The following is a 19,136-nucleotide window of genomic DNA, read 5'->3' as shown; positions in this document are numbered from 1 at the left end:
ATCTCATGAGGAAAGTTGTGTAAAACCTTACTACTTTAACCACAAGGTGTGGCTGTCTTGACTGATCCGTTCTGTTTCTATCTTGTTCTTCTTAGGTATATGCAAATGGGATTCGCAACATTGATTTGCAATTCATAATCTGTAAACTGGCAGCACCCGCGATCTCTGTTCTGTTACTTTCCCTGTGTGTACCATACATCATAGCTTCTGGGGTGGTACCTTTGTTAGGTATGTATACATCGTGAATACCTGATTATCCTCTGATGCTGTAGGGCAAGGTAAACATATCCGTGGAAATAAAACAGCAAGCTCTAGGTTATTTAAACAAACAAAAGAGCCAACACTATTCTGCCAGCAAATGTAAATGCTTAAGGGTTTCTGTCATCTTAAGTCTGGCAGCTTTTTTGTTTGTTTAAGAAATTCAGTATGTTATTCTGACTGGCTTCCTAACACGCAGAATACATCAAAAGTATGGGATTAAATAATATCTAACTGCAGAAATGTAGGTATCTAGCTGGCTTGGGAAAGGGATGTTTTATTAGTTTCCTTTGACAGTCAACCTTAAATTTTATTCTTTCTCTAAGAGCTATAACTGAGCTGAGGACATCTTTTCTGACTTGTCACATTTTGAAGGAAGGTTAGAAAAGTGAAAATACTGGTTTTGGTTTGAGACTTCCATTCAGTATTAAGGTGTTTCCTTTTTTTAAGTGTAAATATGGATTTTTTTTTTTTTTTTTCCAGACTTTCTTATCCCCTTATACTTGAATGAAATAAGTTGTATTAGAAGAAAGATGTGCTTTTTCATCAACTGGCTGCTTTTTTGTTGTTGTTGTTGGTTAGTTTTGATGATAACGGGATATTCAAGAAGTCCTGTGTTACTCTTCAGTCTCTCATTTGCATGCATGCTTCTACAGTGTCAACTTGTTGTTGATACGAGGTACAAAAAAGTCAATAAGGAAGAAAAGCTGATGAGGGCCACTGTTTGCTGGGGATTTTCACTGTATTAATGGAAAGCTTTCTGCTGTAATGCTTACGATGACCAGGACAGACAGTTGTCATGTTGGGTATCTGGGATATGTGGACATGTTACTTCACTGCCCTACCACTGAAGTTACAGTATAACAAAAAGCCGAAGCAGGAATACATGTTACCTTCAGCAGTGCCAGATTATGTGAGGGTTGTATTTTCTTTTGTAGGAGTTACTGCTGAAATGCAAAACCTAGTTCAGCGTCGAATTTACCCTTTTCTGCTCATGGTGGTGGTTTTGATGGGAATCCTCTCCTTCCAAGTCCGCCAGTTCAAGCGCCTTTATGAACATATTAAAAATGACAAGTGAGTATATAGTATGTTTTTGTTAGGGGTTTTTAATTTATCCACTTTAATGATAACCTTAGATTGAATTTAGAGTCTTAGGGCTAAAAGCGATTTTAAGAAGTTTTTTAGACAAGTGACTTTCCAAGGCAGATTTAACAGTAAAGTGTTCTTGGCAAGTGTTTTACCTGTTCTTCAGGCAGACAAGCAAAGGAACAAACTCTCTTTATAAATGGAAGATACTCCCCTATGTCTAACTTGAAGGTTTGTTGTTTGTTTTTTTTTTTACCCCATATGATGCTGGTTGCTTGTCTGTCTCCTCTCTAAGCCTTGAAGGGCAAGTGAGTGTAAAAACTTATTACATATTTGGAAGTAAAATCTTACATCCATCTGCTGCTTATAAAACGGTTTCTTCAACGTTTTCTGCATAATGTTTTTTCTTATTCTTTCTAATTGTTAGTCCAATTAACCTGTTAAAGTTCAGGTGAATGGATAGTTTGTCTTTACCAAATTTTGCACACTTCTATGATGATTTTACTAATTATTACTCTGCATTACTCAGATGCATGATAAAAACTATTATTTTCCCATTGTTTTTCTGGTTAGCCTGAATAGTTTCTAAGCTTTTGTTGTTATCCTTATTACCCATGTTTAAAATGCTTGTTGTTCTCCAGTCATTTAAAAACATGCCCTTCTCAAAGTTGATCAGTAATGCATCAGGTGTTACAAAGGATCTGTTCCAAAGCATTTTGGTATAAGTATGATTTAGTTTTTTAGATTTGAGTGCAACTAACTGATCAAATTATTCTGTAACTTTTTTCTATTCTAGACAATTCCATTTTTAAGTTACTAACCTACTCCATTCTCTGTTTCTACATTACATTTTTATGCATCTTATCTTAACATTTTTCTGAAGTTGAAAGCAACAAGAAATTAAATGTCCCTTTTTTTTTTTTCAGCAGGCATGTTGTTTTCTCACTTTTAACTGTTGAGTACTAGAACTTTTGTTTCCATCATGTTTCTCGTGCATACAAGTACATACTTCCTAGGGCCTTTTCCTTAAGACATTTTATTTTATGTCCCTTCCTAATTAGTGCAGTGTGCAGTTCCACTGCTTTGGGGGTTATTTGGAAAAATAGTTTTAAACCCCAGCAACTAGCTTTCTTAGTTTTGTTTTGCTCTTTTTTTTTGTATAAAAAAGGAATAAATGTGTTACATGTTCATGTCCTGAGTTGCCATACAACAGATCTGCCTTCCACTGTCTACAAAAAGAGTCAAATCTAAAATGAACTTATTTGAACCTTAAACGTTCTGAAGTTACTGATGCTTTAAAAGTGTGTGGTGTAAATGTACAATTAATAAAATCTATAAATATTAGAAGAGTTTTTACTAAAATTAAACCCTAGGCTGCTCAATGTATATTTTAGTACCTTGAATTTTATCATGCATTTTAAATCTTTGTTCCCAATATGCCTTTATTTGTGCATGTATATATATATTTTTTTTACAAATGTGCTCTCAGCTAAATGTTAATATATTTTAGGCAGAACTCATTGAATTGCAACTTGAATTAATATTGCAAGTTTCTTTCTTGCAGCCTACAAACCTGTGAAAATATCTAAGTGTAAATTACTTTGATATTAAATGAACTTATCAAGGAAAGTATTGTAGCCACCCTTGTAGACAAGAAGGTTGTGTAACATAAGTTAATGATCTGATTATGATTACAGTACGCAAAGCAGGCATAGTCATGCTAACCTGTAGAGATTTATAGTCTAGAAATATGCTTAATTACGTCTTTTACATAACAAATTTCAAAAGAATATACAAATTTTGTGACGTTCTCCAACGTGCAAACAATATGTCATGGTTTGATTATGTTGAAGTGGGAAAAGGTGCTAAAGGAAATAGTAAGTTTCAGTTGGCAAATTCATGGGAGCATATGGTTCTTTTACACATAGAACCAACAGACAAATAGGAAGCACATAAAAGAATTTATATGGCAAAAAGTAGATGTATGAAATGATATAGAGGAGGTAAGGAATAATGTGAAAGATGAAATCTGCTAAGCTGATGAGGCAATGTGATGTGGAAACGGAATTTAATAAAGTAATCGTACAGCCCTTAGGCCCAACCCTGACATGAAATAGCATGAGAATATTTTCTCTCCCTTTAAGAAGGACTGAGCCATGGTAAAAGATCTTCATTTACGATACTTACTTTTTTTTTTCCAACAAAGGTCTGTTTTCATTGGATATATGAGCTGAGCCTCTTGTACTCGTATGATGCATGTTCTGCATTGTGCCAGATTCTTTACTGGAGTTAGAACCTCATTAACACTCATTTGGTTTTGTATTGAGTTGTTGTTACAGATGTTTTGTTCATCTGGGTGAACACTGCAAAAGTGTTCATAAAAGTATCATTTAGCAAAAGGGACTGGCTTTACAAATAATACTAAACACGTTCCTTTTATATATATTTCAAATCTTATTTGAGTTGTGTATTTCTGATACGTATGACTCCCAAAGTTAAGGCTCTAAACACAACCCCATAATAGGTATATATTCCATTGTGAAATACCTGAAAGTTGAGGAAAAAAAGATGCAAAGATGAAGACTGTTGAAGGCAATTGTTGGGGTGGGGAGTCATGTGTAGAATAACTTCTACTGACATGAGAAAGCTCCTTCTGCAACAAAGGAGATAGAGTGGATTTATGGTACAGAATTGTAGTAACTTCTGTTCAATTATTGCTGTTTTTATTATAATTTCAGATACCTTGTTGGACAACGACTTGTGAATTACGAACGGAAGTCTGGTAAACAAGGCACGTCAACAACTCCACCTCAGTCTTCACAAGAATAGATGGTCATATTAAACATCTTGACCTTCCCTTTGCCTTTACATGTCCTTTTTTCATAGACTTTTCTTCAGTTTTTGGATATCTCTCCCAATAATACTCTCAGCAGTGTTTTGGCTTCTGTTTGTAGCATCCAGATAGCAGTTAAGGCACTGTTCCTTATCTGTGTGTTCTGGTGTTATCAATGCTGTCTGAGGTCTGTATATGTGTAAATAGAAGTATCCTGACACCCTAAAACCTTGGATTAAAAAGAATGTGCATTGTACATCTTTAAAAAGAAAAAAAGTATATTAATTTATTAAATCTAGTTGTCACTTTATTTTGGACTGTTGTTCTGTTGACAAACAATGTGCCACAAAGCAATAGTGCAAAGAGGCAAGATGTTTTTATAAAATTTGGAGCTTACTTTATGGTGTTCATAACAGTTCTTATTGTAGTAAGATCGTATGATTTTTCATGGATGGAAAGGCCACACAGAGAATATCAGAAGTAAATAGCTGTCTTACAGTCAGCAGTGAAGTGGCTGTGGTGAGAACATAATGAACTATGTCTCTTGCGGTCAAGTCTTTTTTTTTTATTATTATTTTGTATAACACCAAAGCTGTTGTACATTTTCTATTGCCTGATTGTTTTTCATGTGTCTGAGTTTGTAATATTGTACAGTTACTGTTAAATCAAGAAAAGATGTCCTTTTCTGAGAATTCAGATGTACTTGTTGAGGCTCAGCTGGGTTTTCTGTTTGTTTGGGGGTTTTCTGGGGCTTTGGGAATCAGGATTTCCTGAATTGAAGCAGTAAGTAAAAACTTACTGAAGCTAGGTGATGGAAGCATTTAAAGGTACCAAGAAAAATTAGATAGGTTTACCACTTACCAGTAGTAGAATTTTTCAAGACCTCAAGAGAAGGGATGAACCTTATCTGATGTGTTTGCACAGAAACAAAGAGCATAGTATAAGCAACATTCTGACCTGGTCTTTAATTAAAGAGTTGGAAATCTTTTTTTTTTTTTTTTTTGTTCCTTCTTTCCTGTGAGTTACCTAAGTTGCAAATTACAGTGTGAATTTTATATTATACAATTACATTTAAAAATATATATATTCTTTCAGAATTGGTCAGCATGAATTTTTTATGGGAGTAACCCTGAGGAAGTCATGCATCACATGCCATTGATTGCCTCTGGGGCAGGGGAATATATGTTATTATATATGCTATTAAACAGGCAAAGAAAAGTTAGGTTTCTTTGCAAGGACACAAACGAGCCACCAAAACAAGTTTGTGTTATTTCTATATAGAGATAGAGTTCTTTTGCAGTAATTTTTAATGTAGATGTTTTGAAGAAAATACATACCAGTATCACAAGGCTTTAAGTACCATCAAATCTAGTGCTAAGGTTGCAATACTTTTCTTAGATTAAATGGGGAAATGCAAGTATCCATTGCAGTAATCTGAAAATCGATGGAATGATTAAATTTGCTACTTGGTACGTTGTCCTTCAGTATTCTGCACTTAACTGTATGTGTATCTAATTAATACTTGAGAATCTGGCAGGTGCTTGGAGCGTGTCATCTCCTTTTATTAACGTTGCATCTCTGATCTGATGTGTTCTGCGCTAATTTGGTCCAGGCTCTGGTGGTGGTGGTGCATTTCCCAGTGTGCGGGCTGTCCTGTTGTAAGGCAGTGAGCACACCAGCCGAAAGCATCAGCACCTAGTGTCAGGAGGATGGGGCTGTCACGGTCATAAGGACAGAAACTACTGTTATACAGAACTATTATTTTCCTGAAAGCTTTGAACCCATAAATACTAGCTTTTGGAGTGATTTATTAGGATTTTTTCCAGTGAAATGAAGTAATGGAAAAATAGCCACAATATTTCTCTCTAATTCACCTTTGCTGCCTAAAGGCTAAATTGAGTATTTACCCCCGAATATTTTTGATGTGCATAAATGTTGCGTTTGAATATTTACAGTGGCGTACGTTGTGGGACAAGTATTTTTCACAAGATTGCATTCACTGGTAACATCCATCCTTAGTTATGCCACAATTCTGTCCTTGACAAATCTTTTGTAAACAGTTCCAAACAGATCTTATCACTCAAATATTGCCAGCACTACTGTGCATCATGCGGAATTTTCAGTTCTTGTAACATTGTGTTTTTATCCAAACTGGTCTTAACATTAAAATTTATTAAGAAAAAGCCTTTGTGCTGTTCCTTATTGCTGTTGATTTTACAAGTCATGGCATGAGAAATAATTACTTGGTCCAGTCTTGTAATGTGAACTTGTAGCTATTTTGTGGTGGTTTATGTTATCTGTACTTGCTCTTTGTTAATGAGAGCTGGTTTCAAATGAAACTGTTGTTTGGTTTTGCACTGCATTATAGATGATGGGTGTGGAGTGAAATTTCTGAAACTGTCCCTTGTAAGATTCCAAAGAACAATCTCATCTGTCTCCTTACATTAAGTGTGTTTGGGGGAAGAAAGCTGTATAGAACAAGAGCTAAATGTGACATAACTTTTTTTTATTGTTTTAAATTTTAATAGTTTGCCTTACTGTGCTGTGTACTCTTCTGGGATAGAAACTTGATAGCAAGCATGCAAGTGAACTGGCTGTTGCTAGGACAGCTGACAGGCTCTGTACCAGTGGCTTCCATCTGTGCTAGTGACACAGCGTGCAGTGGGGGAGAAACTGTGCGATTTCATCACAATTTGTGCTGACCTTGGGTCTGGAAGGGGGGGGCTGGAGATGTGTACTGGCTTAATTGTGTCCCCTCTGTGGTTTTGAGTGTCTAATGCTGTTAGTAGGTCTACAAGCCTTTATCCGCAACTTGTCGGATGGCTTTATAGCCATCTCTTGCGTAACGAAGAAGTTAATTGCAGCATGGCTTTGACTGTTTTTATACAGGATGTTTTATATTGATTAAAAACAGTGAGAACTCTGCATCTTTTCTCTTGACTACCCCTTCTCCACTGGGTAAAGCCTAAGTTACTTGTTTACATTTCTGAGGGCCCTCTGGAACCTGTAACTATTTTCCGTCGGCTGCCTCCTCGGCGAGGTGCAGGCTCCAGCAGAGATTGCAGCGCTTGCATCATTTTTCAGTTGAGTGCATTCGTCCCTTGCTTCCCCCTGTGTGTGAGCAAAGGTCTTCATAAAAATGTTCACAGCAGCCCTGTTACTCTTCAGAGAATTCTGGGGAAAAAGAAACAGAAAAAAATAAAAAAAAAAAACACCTTTACCTTGTGTTTACAGCTGACAGTAGCTTCTTGATTCCACTGTCCAGCGGGCTGATAGTGTTGCTGCCCTGTACTTCGCTGTCTGTCCATTTGTTGGTATCTAGGTTGTAAATTCTTTGTATCATCCGAGCAATGACAGGGGTTCTTGGCAGAATTTGTAATAAAAGCATTAAACAGGGAACTGAGCCTTGATAATACAACAAAGTTTAGGATGCAGGAATAGAAGCTGTCTTCAGAAGCAGATAAATTAATTTTTACAGTGTCAAGGTAAGTTAGCTCTCTTTTCCTCTGATATCTCAGTTATTAATTAGATCAACTGGAACTGAAGAATTGCAAAGTTACAAGAATTGTATTAAGTCTGGGATTATTCCAGTGACAAGCTATGCTTGTGCTTTTAATTTCTTTGTTTAGAAGTCAACATCAATTGGGAAATGAGATGCTGAAATCAAAGTTTCTTAATAATGGGTATATTCAGAAGATATTTCCAAAGGTCAAATATTTTTCCAAAATAAACAATGCTTGGAAATCCCCCAATAATAATAGGGGGATGGAGCAGCAACAAGACTTCACAGCTGTACACATCGGTTTTGATGCCTAGATGCTTGCTGTTGATGCTTGTTGACTGCTGTCCAGTGCCAAAGCTGCATAGGCTTTATTTTGTTTTCCTTCTGTACAAGAAGTTAAACATATTTGGAGTTGTCTGACATCAGGTTGGAAGGTGGGAGTTAACCTTACTAACAGGATGAATATTAGCTCACTTGGTCTTAAGTATGGGTCCTGCTCTTGGAAAATATGTTTTACCAGGAGGGAAGAGCTTCCTTGTTGCTTACAAAAATACAACACTGCAAAACTTGAGACTTGTTTATGTTGAATAGAATTTGTATTGGAGTCTTGATAGTGAATATCTGGCATTACATGTTAAGAATGTGCAAAATTGGTTAAAGGTCTCAGTTAAGTTCAGTATGAATGGGCTGAACTTAAACATGCTGCTGCATTGAAGTGGAGTTTTAATAGAGAATACTTTGGCTAGTTGTGATTAGGAGTGGTGGAAGCAGGAAGAAGCTGAAGAATTTAGAAGATAAAATCAGGTGATCCTGCTATAAACCAAGTATGTCCATAGATACACTTCCCTTCCTTGTAAAAATCATTTAGTAATTGGTAAAGTGCAGGGGTAAAAGTGCTCAGTGTCTAAGGCAAGAATTTGAAGTACTTCCTTCACTTGAAGCTACACTTGGGCATATTTATACCCTGTGTTATAACGGTTTTATCAGCTTTATTTTGTTCCCAAAATTGCCTTTAAAACTTAGGGCCAAGATTCTCAAAATGTTGTATGACTGTCCCTCATAATGTGTCTTTGTGATCTCTTTCCTTCTTCACCAAAAGGGTTTTTTTACCTACCAGCCAAATGACTAAACTCTGTAATCCTCAGTTTCCTTAAACAACCTAACATTGACCTGTTTCATTGGCAGCTGTCATCACACCATGACTCCATGAAGCTGAAGCCTCACTCCCTTACTTACCTGTTGAACCTAATTTTACTCACTATTTCAGAAGTGACTGCTTTCTTATACATGTATCTCTGAGAGGTCAGGATGACCCCAGAAGATTGCTGAGAAAGAGGCAAGCATTGGGACCATCTTCAGGACAGGCAAATCAGAGGGTCCAAGAAGCAACAAGCTGACCAGCCTCCCCTCCTTATCTGGGAAGCCTAGGGGCTACATCTGCCTGAAGATCCCTGAGTGGCACACCAAGGGCAAGGTGACCTCTGGGAACATCCAACCTTGTTCAGTCAAGTTCAGGTGTCCCCCAGGACAGAGACTGTGCTGCCTATCTGGACACCTCTTCTATCTGAGCACCCTTGTGGGGACAAACTTTTCCTTTTATCCATGGGGATGTCTCCATCGGCAAGCATGGCCATGGGGGTGTTTGCCTTTCCACTGAGAAGTCTCAGGCTTCATCTTCTCTACACTCTCCCAGTAGGCAGCTGTAGGCAGCAGTCGGGTCCACCCCTGAGCCTTCTCTCCTTAATGCTGACCCAAGGAGTTCCCTCAGCCTGCCCTTGTATGCCGTGTGCCCCGGGCCCACGCTGTCTTGAATGCCCTGGGCTGGGCACACTACACTACACACACTGCACGCACATCAGTATCTTTCCTCTACTGGGAACACCAGAAGGGGATGCAGCAGTACAGACGCAATCACTAAATTGTCCCCAAAGAAGAAAGTGGCTCTCTGTTATTTTTATCACTTTTTTATTTTATTTTTTATTGCTGTTTATTGAATTATTATTATTCCTAATGAAGCCCTTATTTCTTCTTCTCTGTGACGCTGTGCTCCAGCACTTCTTCCCGGCAGACGTGAAGTCTTCTGCTTCTTCAGAGGAGCAGCTGTCTCCCTAACAGCTTTGATCTGCAGCTCTTCTTTGTGCTTTGCCATGGAAGGTGCGGCTTCCTCTTCAAGCAGCCATGGGGCAGCCTTCTTGTCCTCAGACAGAGACATCGCCGGGCTCCAGGTCCCAAGGTCCACCGTGGCTCTCTGAGGGGTTCCTTCTGCCGCCCTGGTGCAGCATCCCAGAGGAAGCCAAGTCCCCTCTCGTCCACTCCTTGAGACTCCGTGCAGAAGAGATGACACCTCTGGACGAGGTGGGGGTGGGGGATGGAGGATGGGGGACAGGAAAGAAGGCCACCCTGCTGGCGAGCCAGCAGGATGGCCGTCGATAGCTTCTCAGCTACTTTGAGGATCGGAGGCCAGGCCGTGCATATGGAGATGGTCGAGTGCGCCTGCAGTGCCGCCGATGGATTTTGGCGGCAGGGAGCCCGGGCATGTCAACCTCCATTGCCTCATCTGGAGGTGGATCTACCTCCATCAGGTCTTCATCCGGAGGCAGATCCACCTCCATGGGCTCCACAGCACTAGCTACAGTGCAGGGCACTGCTCCTCTGCCGCGGGCACCACTACTCTTCCATCTCCTTATCACAGGCACTGGCCTCCTCCTCTTTGGCTTGAGGACCGAGTCCTCTCCACACCCACGCAAGCGTGGGCAGCCTCCACTCCAGGCCCTCTTCCTCCCATCCATGATGGCTGTCGTCAGAGGGCCTGGAATCTCAGCGAGTGGCGGGCCCTGCGCAGGGGCCTTTTATAGGGCCCGGAACAATCCGGGGGGCAGATGCCACTGTGACATCAGGAAGCCTCTGTGACGGTGGCCAAGGCATGGCCAGACGTGGCTGTGTTGGGAGAGGTGTCGGTGTCCTGAAAGACGCCCTCACGAGGCAGGAGGAGGAGGGTCGGGGGGCAGAGGGCCCCTCTCCTGGGGATGGCTCTCCCTGGCCATTTTGCCTGCCAGAGAGACAGGCTGCCCCTCGGGCACAGGGCCTGCCCTCCAGCCCCCTCCTCATCCTGTGCCTGGGCTCCCTGTGCCACAAGATGGTGGCAGCAGTGTTTCTGAAGGGGCAGGGCCTCCACTACCCCCCGGCCACCAACCGGGCTCCCTGCGAGTGGTGCAGCCCCCCATGCTGACAGCATCTGAGAGGGGGCAAAGCCCCCAGACATCCTGCAGATGGGCAAGGGAGGCACGGCCAGGTGGTGCCAGGTCTCCCAGCAGTCAATAAAAGCTCTGCTGACGCTCAAGTGCTGCGGGAGCCCTTACTGTATTATTAAACCATTCATTAATGTGGTAGATAAAAACTCCGTTGCACTGAGAATCTGCCGTGGCATCACAGAAATCATAGAACCATAGCCTCATTTAGGTTGGAAAAGACTCTTAAGATCATCAAGTCCAACCATCCACCTAACTATCAAGTCTACTACTAACCAATGTGCCTGTGCGCCACATCTGCACATTTCTTAAATCCTACAGGGATGGCAACTCCACTGCTTCCCTGGGCAAGCCGTCCCAATGCCTTACCACCCTTTTCTTGAAGAAATTCATCCTTATACCCATCTAAAACTCCCCCGGGGCAACTTGAGGCTGCTTCCTCACGTCCTACCATTTGTCACCTGAGAAAAGAGACTGATACCATACTTGTTTCAACCTCCTTCCAGGCCATTGTAGGGAGTGGTGAAGTCTCCCTTCAGCCTCCTCCTCTCCAATGTACCCTGCTTGGAAATGATGCAGATATGCCATGACATGAAAACAATAATGCGATGTAACGTAGCATTGGGCTTTTCAACTTGTGGAATATTTCTGTTGTACTGTTTAGAATATGTACCACAGTCAATTTCCGCTTTAAAAAAATCCTTTTTTACCAAAATTGAATCTTGGCAGTGCAGTCTATGAAATGATTACTAAAACATGACAGAACACAAAGATGAAAAACTCTTAGTGTAGCATTCACTGCACTGACTCCGTGTCATTTTAAGTTCCTGATACAGTTTTTAAATGTGCCTGGACAGCTTGAACTGTATCTCTGGTACTCAGCAAATAGCAAATGACTGTACTTAAAACACCTGAAACTGCACCAGCTTACATACAGAGTTCAGTGAGCAATGCACTTAGGCATGAAGGAGGCTGTCACCAGCCTTTTATTTCTTCAATATAATGCAGGAAAAACCTATATTTTCAAAGCTAGGCTTTATAGCTAATTTCTTATACTACTATTGCAGTGTTTAAGCACCTCCCAGCCTTCACCTCCTCTTGTAGTGTCTCTGTAAGATAGAAGAAGACACCTTGGACACTGAGATAAAACAGAATCACAGAACCAGAGCATTACTGAGTCTGGAAGGGACCTCTGAATATCATCTCGTCCAAATTCCCTGCTCAAAACAGGGTCAACTAGAGCAGTTTGCTCAAGGTCATGTCCAGTCAAGTTTTGAATATGTCCATAGATGGAGACTCTACAACTGCTCTGGGCAAACTGCTCCAATGCTCGCTCACCCTCACAGTAAAAAAAAAATACATATACATATTGACAAGATCCCTCTGATCCTTCTCTAAACTGAATAATCCCAGCTCTCTCAGCCTTCATCATATGAGAGACGCTCCTGTCCCTTTATAATCTTTATTACTTTCCACTTCACTCTTGCTTCAGTAAGTCCATGTCCTTCTTGTAGTGCAGACTGGGGGAGGACCCAGTGCTCCAGGTGGGGCCTCACCACTGCTAAGTAGAGGGAACATCACCTCCCTTGACCTGCTGGCAACACTGTTCCTGATGTAGCCCAGGGTCCTGATGGCTTTCTTTTTTTTCAAAGGCACATTACTGGCTTGTGTTCAACTTGGTGTCCACCAGGACCCCCAGGTCCTCCTCTGCCAAGCTGCTTTCCAACCAGTGCTGGTGCGTGGGGTTATTCCTCTCCAGGTACAGAACATAGTATTTTCCTTTGCTGGGCTACTACTCTAAGAAACTTCCAGGTCCGAGGAACTGGGATATTTTCATGAGTAAACAATGGATTAGCAGAGCTTTGAGAAGTCAGCGTTGGGCTTTGCACCTTAGTGCCCACGGGCATGCAAGATGCAACAAAGCCTGTGGTAGCATTTTGTTCTGCCCAGGCTAATTGGATTTGCTTGTCACTTCAAGTTGTGCCGTAGCAGAAGACAAGACTACCTGTTATATGACAAGGAAATACTGGAGGAAAACCAACTTGTTTCTTTGTTCTTTCCAAAACATTAAATATAAGGTGTAAAATTAAGCCACACTGTGTATATATGAGTGTGACCATATACAGAGGGGACATACTTGACAAGCAGAGGTATTGTGGTACCAGTACTCTGAAAACTTCTGATGCAAACCTTGGAAACATTTAGTTGGGATAATATATCACTTATTTACTGCCTTTTTTAGTTATTCAAGAAATTTAACAAACTAAAGCTCTGCTCCTCCCTATCTAGGAAAAAAAAAAAAAAAAAGTAAAAAAAAAAAAAAAAAGTAAAGGCTAAGTATATTTAAAAAAAATGTTTTAAAAGCAGAAACACAATTGAGTAGTACCTGAAGAGAACAAAACCAAGGGTCTGGGGTGGTTGTCGGCTTCTGTCAAACATTTATAACTATTCCATAAAGACGCAGTCTTAAACTGCAGAAAGATTATGTAGGATCTAATATTTGTCATATTATAGTATTTGAGCTATAATAATCTTAAAATTTAAACAATCCACAGTATTTATTTAAATTGATTTTTATCTGCATTACTACTTGCAGAATCCTTGGGGAACATCTCACATTTTCATTGAAAACACTGAAAATAACATTGACACATCACAGGCAACTGATTTATCACCGTTTGAGGGATAATAGTTGCAATAGTTACTGGAGGATTATTGAGTTTATCACCAGGCAGACTCGAAAGAGAAAGTTAAAGCACATATGTAATACGACATAGAATTGTAGAGAACAATACGCGGCTTCTTATCACATCATGTGTATACTGATGTTAAAGTTAACAAATCTAATTATATTCACTTTTCTCTCTGTTTGCAAAATGTAGGGCACACACACTATTAAAAACATATCGTCACTGTAGCAGAATTTCGCTTCTGGCAATATCATAACTCCATTTAATATCCTTAATTTAGTATTTTATGTTTAACACGCAGCTCTCTCTGGCTTAAAAAGATCTTCAGGTAGACTTATTAAAATTTTGAAACTCTGCATCTGAAATGGGCTCAGATACTATAACATAAATAAGTTATTGTGCTCCATACATGCTATTACTCTGCTAATACTATCTGCAAAAACAAAGATACTTCTGTGCTTATATTTTATTTGGACTTCCTGAATTTCCACAGAGTAATGCAATAAAACATGAATAACCATAAAATATATAGTAATACAAACTGAAATTTTAAATTTATATATGTTTTGTATTTTGCTAAGTCATTTCAAGTTATCTCCAACATATCAAAATTGTCTTGAACTGTAATAGCTGTGTCACCCAGTTTAATGGCAGAAAAGTAGCAGCTGCTGTGGTTTTGGTTAGTAGAATTGTTAATCTTAAATCTCAGAAGAAAAAATACCACAGGTTATTTATTTATTTATTTATTTATTTATTTATTCATTCATTCATTTATTTATTTATTTTACCCAGAGGGATTGCTGAGGGACTGAAATTTGATTAAATTGTCTCTGAGTACAAAGAAGTTTTGCTCGCATTTGAAAAAAGCAATAAAGATGAACTTGGTGTCAGGTAGCTTTGACTTCTGGTAGACTTAGTCCACTGACAACTAACCATCAGCTGTCTAACTAGATGGTTAGACTGAAGCTAGTCCTTTAACTGCAGGAGAGGGAGGAAAGTGGAACATTAAAAGTTGACCTCACAAATGACAGCTGTTGAAGCTCACATTGCAGGGGGCAGGTTCCCAGAGTTTCCTTTCTCCTGTTACATCAATTCCTACATCTAACAAAGGTAAAGCAGTCAGGAGCTGCAGCGAATCCTCCCACTGCCATGGGTCTCCTGGGGCTCCCTGCTCTCTGCGACACATTAGGTCATGCCCTGGGGCTGCACTGATGTGAGCATAGAGGTTCAGAGGGGTGTGTGGGCCACACAGCAGGGAGATAGGCTCCTTGTCGACCAAGTTGGGCTACAGGGCACTCCCCAGTGCTGCCAGGTCTTTTTCTTGTCTGGAAATCAACTGGTAAGATCCAGTTCAACTCTAATTTGCATGTGTGGGCCAGAAGTGAGACCAGATGAGATGAAGGACAGACATGGCCCTCACCACAGCACCAAAATACTGTCCACAGTATTTTGCAGTAATGCCATGCAGTAGTACAGTAATGCCATGGATGCTTCCTCACTTAACCCCATTGCCTAAATCCCCTCTGCTCTGTCCCGGGGAGCAAATACCATGGAAGGACTGGCATGCATACAGTTGAACCCTTCCTTCAAAAAACAGTGTGGCCTGACCCATCATGATGACCCATAATGGCGAATAGTTTATGATCCTTGCTAACTCTATACTGTGTCCTGGCACTTTCTCAAAGAGTACCAGCCAGTGCTAGCAGAAACTCTGGACATTCACCAGGCAACATCCTGTGAAGCTGTGTCCTTCCCCCATTTCACTTCTTAGCCAGGGTGCAGCCCCATTTCCTGCTAATCTGGGCAGGTTCACTTTGCTGAGGAGCTCTGGGTGCCTGCAGCATCAGGCTTCCAGCACAGGCTGCGTCCTTGTAGCATTTCTCCATGAAGCTGCAAAGCTGCTGGAGTGCTTAGGTTTGAGGGAGCTTTAGGCAGAGCAGAGTGGAGGATGTCTTACTCCAAGACTGGCTCAGCACCATCAAGGCACGCTAAGCAGCATGTTAAACCACCTTCCATGCTCATGGAGATGGGTCAGCATGAGTCTGAAGGACATGATCTGTTCCTGACTTTACCTCACAGAGATAAACTCTTTCTTTCCTTATATACCAAACAGTTAGTTCATACAAAAGTTTAAAAATTTATATATAGAAATGTTTTGGAATATATAATTATATGCATGTAAATCTATATTCATTTTACAAGCATGAGGACTTGATTTTTACAAAGTACTTTTACAAATGAAGTAAATTAAACATCACCTTGGAAATGAGCATGTAGCTACCAAAATGAGAGATCCTGTTTCTCTACTACCGAGTACACACAACCTGATTCAAACACTAATGAACACTAATGTTGTTAATCCTATTGCTACCTCACAAAGCTCCCAGTTACCCCAAGCAAAGGTTTTCATGTCTCCAACCTGAAGTGTTACTATGTTATGTACTTGGGCAAAAGTCCAAGTTCCCCTGTTGTGTGTCCTTCAAAGGGAATAGTGGTTGGACGCAGTAATATACTACAGGAGCAGCACCAAAGTCTAAAGGAGATGGGCTCCAAAAGTCTCAGATAAATTTAAAACCACTCCAAAAGCAACACACCAGGAGACATCTGAAATATTTTCTCTGGTCGACAGAGGCAAAAATAACTCATTGGGATTTCTGGCAGCATTTAACAGCAATGAAATGCAGGCATCAGATGGACTGCTATCCAGCATACAATAAGATGAGCTAGGCCTGTCCTGGGAAGAGACCAACACATTACTCTGCACCGAACCTCCAGTTTCAGGAGGTTGAAGGAAGTTCCATTTTCATAGTGTTGTCACATAACTTGTAGTGGGAGAGGGAGAGGGCCTGGCCTGCCTGGGAGCCCTGAAGCTAATGTGCTATACTTGGAAGACTTTGTTAAATAATATGGGTATTTCAGATAAGAGGAAGCAGGATAATTATATGTAATATTTTTTGGTATCTTTATCAACAGTCATATCAGAAGAACAAGGTTTGGGCACTTCAGTTGCCATCCAAATGGTGACACAGATACCTGGAACTGGAAAATTTCAACACAGCACTACAGTCAATTTACAATATTGCAGTTAATTGTACCTGACAGAGCTGAAATAGTCTATAACTCTGAAGGACAGTACTGTGCTCAGACTGCATTATTCTAATTGGCAAACTACTTAAAGTCCCCATTTGGCCCTTGTTATTCTTTTTATTTGAAACCTGTAAAATCGCTATGTTATTCATCCTCACAACACTGAGTAGAGGGGTATCTAATTCTAAATTCTTAACAACTCCTTTCCATCTAATGAGCTTTTTCTGTTTCTAGAAATCAAGCTACTTAGATGTTTAAAGTTGTACTATTGTACACGGACTAATCCTTTCTTGGGAGCACACATGCACTTTACTAGGACAGGATTCAGAAACACGTTCAAGCACTCAGTGGTTGTCTTACACTATTCTTGCTGCCATGTGAAGTTTGCATGCTCCTTAGCATGTGTCTCTCCCACGCCTACCAGCAACCTCTGAAACAGCTGAACCAAAGATGAAGACCACTAGGAGCACTGGCAAGACCATACTAAATCCGTTTGGCTGGGAGCTGTACTGGGTTTGCTTGGTAGCAGGAGGGCTACAGGGTTGCTGTACAGGCTCTCAGTAGGCAGCTGTAGGCAGCAGTCGGGTCCACCCCTGAGCCTTCTCTCCTTAATGCTGACCCAAGGAGTTCCCTCAGCCTGCCCTTGTATGCCGTGTGCCCCGGGCCCACGCTGTCTTGAATGCCCTGGGCTGGGCACACTACACTACACACACTGCACACACATCAGTATCTTTCCTCTACTGGGAACACCAGAAGGGGATGCAGCAGTACAGACGCAGTCACTAAATTGTCCCCAAAGAAGAAAATGGCTCTCTGTTATCTTTATCACTTTTTTATTTTATTTTTTATTGCTGTTTATTGAATTATTATTATTCCTAATGAAGCCCTTATTTCTTCTTCTCTGTGATGCTGCGCTCCAGCACTTCTTCCCGGCAGACGTGAAGTCTTCTGCTTCTTCAGAGGAGCAGCTGTCTCCCTAACAGCTTTGATCTGCAGCTCTTCTTTGTGTTCTGCCATGGAAGGTGCGGCTTCCTCTTCAAGCAGCCATGGGGCAGCCTTCTTGTCCTCAGACAGAGACATCGCCGGGCTCCAGGTCCCAAGGTCCACCGTGGCTCTCTGAGGGGTTCCTTCTGCCACCCTGGTGCAGCATCCCAGAGGAAGCCAAGTCCCCTCTCGTCCACTCCTTGAGACTCCGTGCAGAAGAGATGACACCTCTGGACGAGGTGGGGGTGGGGGATGGAGGATGGGGGACAGGAAAGGGAAGGGAAGGATGGCCGTGCTATGAGGCACGGCGGCCGGGCCGTGCATATGGAGCTGGTTGGCTGCTCCTGCGGTGCCGCCGATGGATCTTGGCGGCAGGGAGCCCAGGCACGTCGATCTCCATTGCCTCATCTGGAGGTGGATCCACCTCCATCAGGTCTTCATCCGGAGGCAGATCCACCTCCATGGGCTCCACAGCATTTGCTGCACCGCAGGGCACTGCTCCTTTGCGACCGGCGCCGGCCCTCTTCCACTTCCTCACCAGAGGCAGTGGCCTCATTCTCTTCGATTTCAGGACTGAGTCCTCTTTCGACCCACTTAAGGGTGGGCAGCCTCCGCTCCAGGTCCTCTTCCTTCCATCCATGATGGCTGTCGTCAGAGGGCCTGGAAGCTCAGCGAGTGGCGGGCCCTGCGCAGGGGCCTTTTATAGGGCCCGGAACAATCCGGGGGGCAGATGCCACTGTGACATCAGGAAGCCTCTGTGACGGTGGCCAAGGCATGGCCAGACGTGGCTGTGTTGGGAGAGGTGTCGGTGTCCTGAAAGACGCCCTCACGAGGCAGGAGGAGGAGGGTCGGGGGGCAGAGGGCCCCTCTCCTGGGGATGGCTCTCCCTGGCCATTTTGCCTGCCAGAGAGACAGGCTGCCCCTCGGGCACAGGGCCTGCCCTCCAGCCCCCTCCTGTGCCCTGGCCTCCAGCCCCCTCCTGTGCCCTGGCCTCCAGCCCCCTCCTCATCCTGTGCCTGGGCTCCCTGTGCCACAAGATGGTGGCAGCAGTGTTTCTGGAGGGGCAGGGCCTCCACTACCCCCTGCCACCGACCGGGCTCCCTGCGAGTGGTGCAGCCCCCCATGCTGACAGCATCTGAGAGGGGGCAAAGCACCCACACATCCTGCAGATGGGCAAGGGAGGCACGGCCAGGTGGTGCCAGGTCTCCCAGCAGTCAATAAAATCTCTGCTGACGCACAAGTGCTGCGGGAGCCCTTCTCAGGGGCCATCTCCCACACCTACCCCTGCCCCCAGAGCATGAAGAGGTGCTATTGCTTGTGCCCCAAGGCATGGGGGAGGAGAGCGCCTGGTCTCTGCGCTGCTGTGCCGCCACAACACGGGCAGTCTATGGGAGGGCTGCCGAGGTCCTCGGGGCCTGGAGGTGGAGGGGTGGTGGGGGTCAGTCTGA

At 42.4% G+C, this 19,136-nt stretch overlaps 1 protein-coding gene across 2 annotated transcripts in view; it reads left to right on the top strand.

Moving 5' to 3' along the window:
* The window catches only part of MARCHF6 (membrane associated ring-CH-type finger 6), a 45,911-nt gene extending 40,746 nt beyond the window's left edge, over positions 1 to 5,165 (top strand). For both annotated transcript variants that reach the window (XM_084508647.1, XM_084508646.1), the window contains exons 24-26: positions 96 to 228; positions 1,197 to 1,332; positions 4,083 to 5,165. In XM_084508647.1, coding sequence (XP_084364773.1) covers positions 96 to 228; positions 1,197 to 1,332; positions 4,083 to 4,173 — 360 coding nt within the window. In that variant the 3' untranslated portion in view covers positions 4,174 to 5,165. The remainder of the gene's footprint in view (positions 1 to 95; positions 229 to 1,196; positions 1,333 to 4,082) is intronic.
* The last annotated feature ends 13,971 nt before the right edge of the window (positions 5,166 to 19,136 follow it).

This window comes from Aythya ferina (assembly GCF_964211825.1).
Source record: "Aythya ferina genome assembly, chromosome: 2".
Taxonomy (NCBI): Eukaryota; Metazoa; Chordata; class Aves; order Anseriformes; family Anatidae; genus Aythya; species Aythya ferina.
The sequence above is the reverse complement of the archived record's forward strand: the minus strand, read 5'-3'. Positions and strand labels throughout refer to the sequence as shown.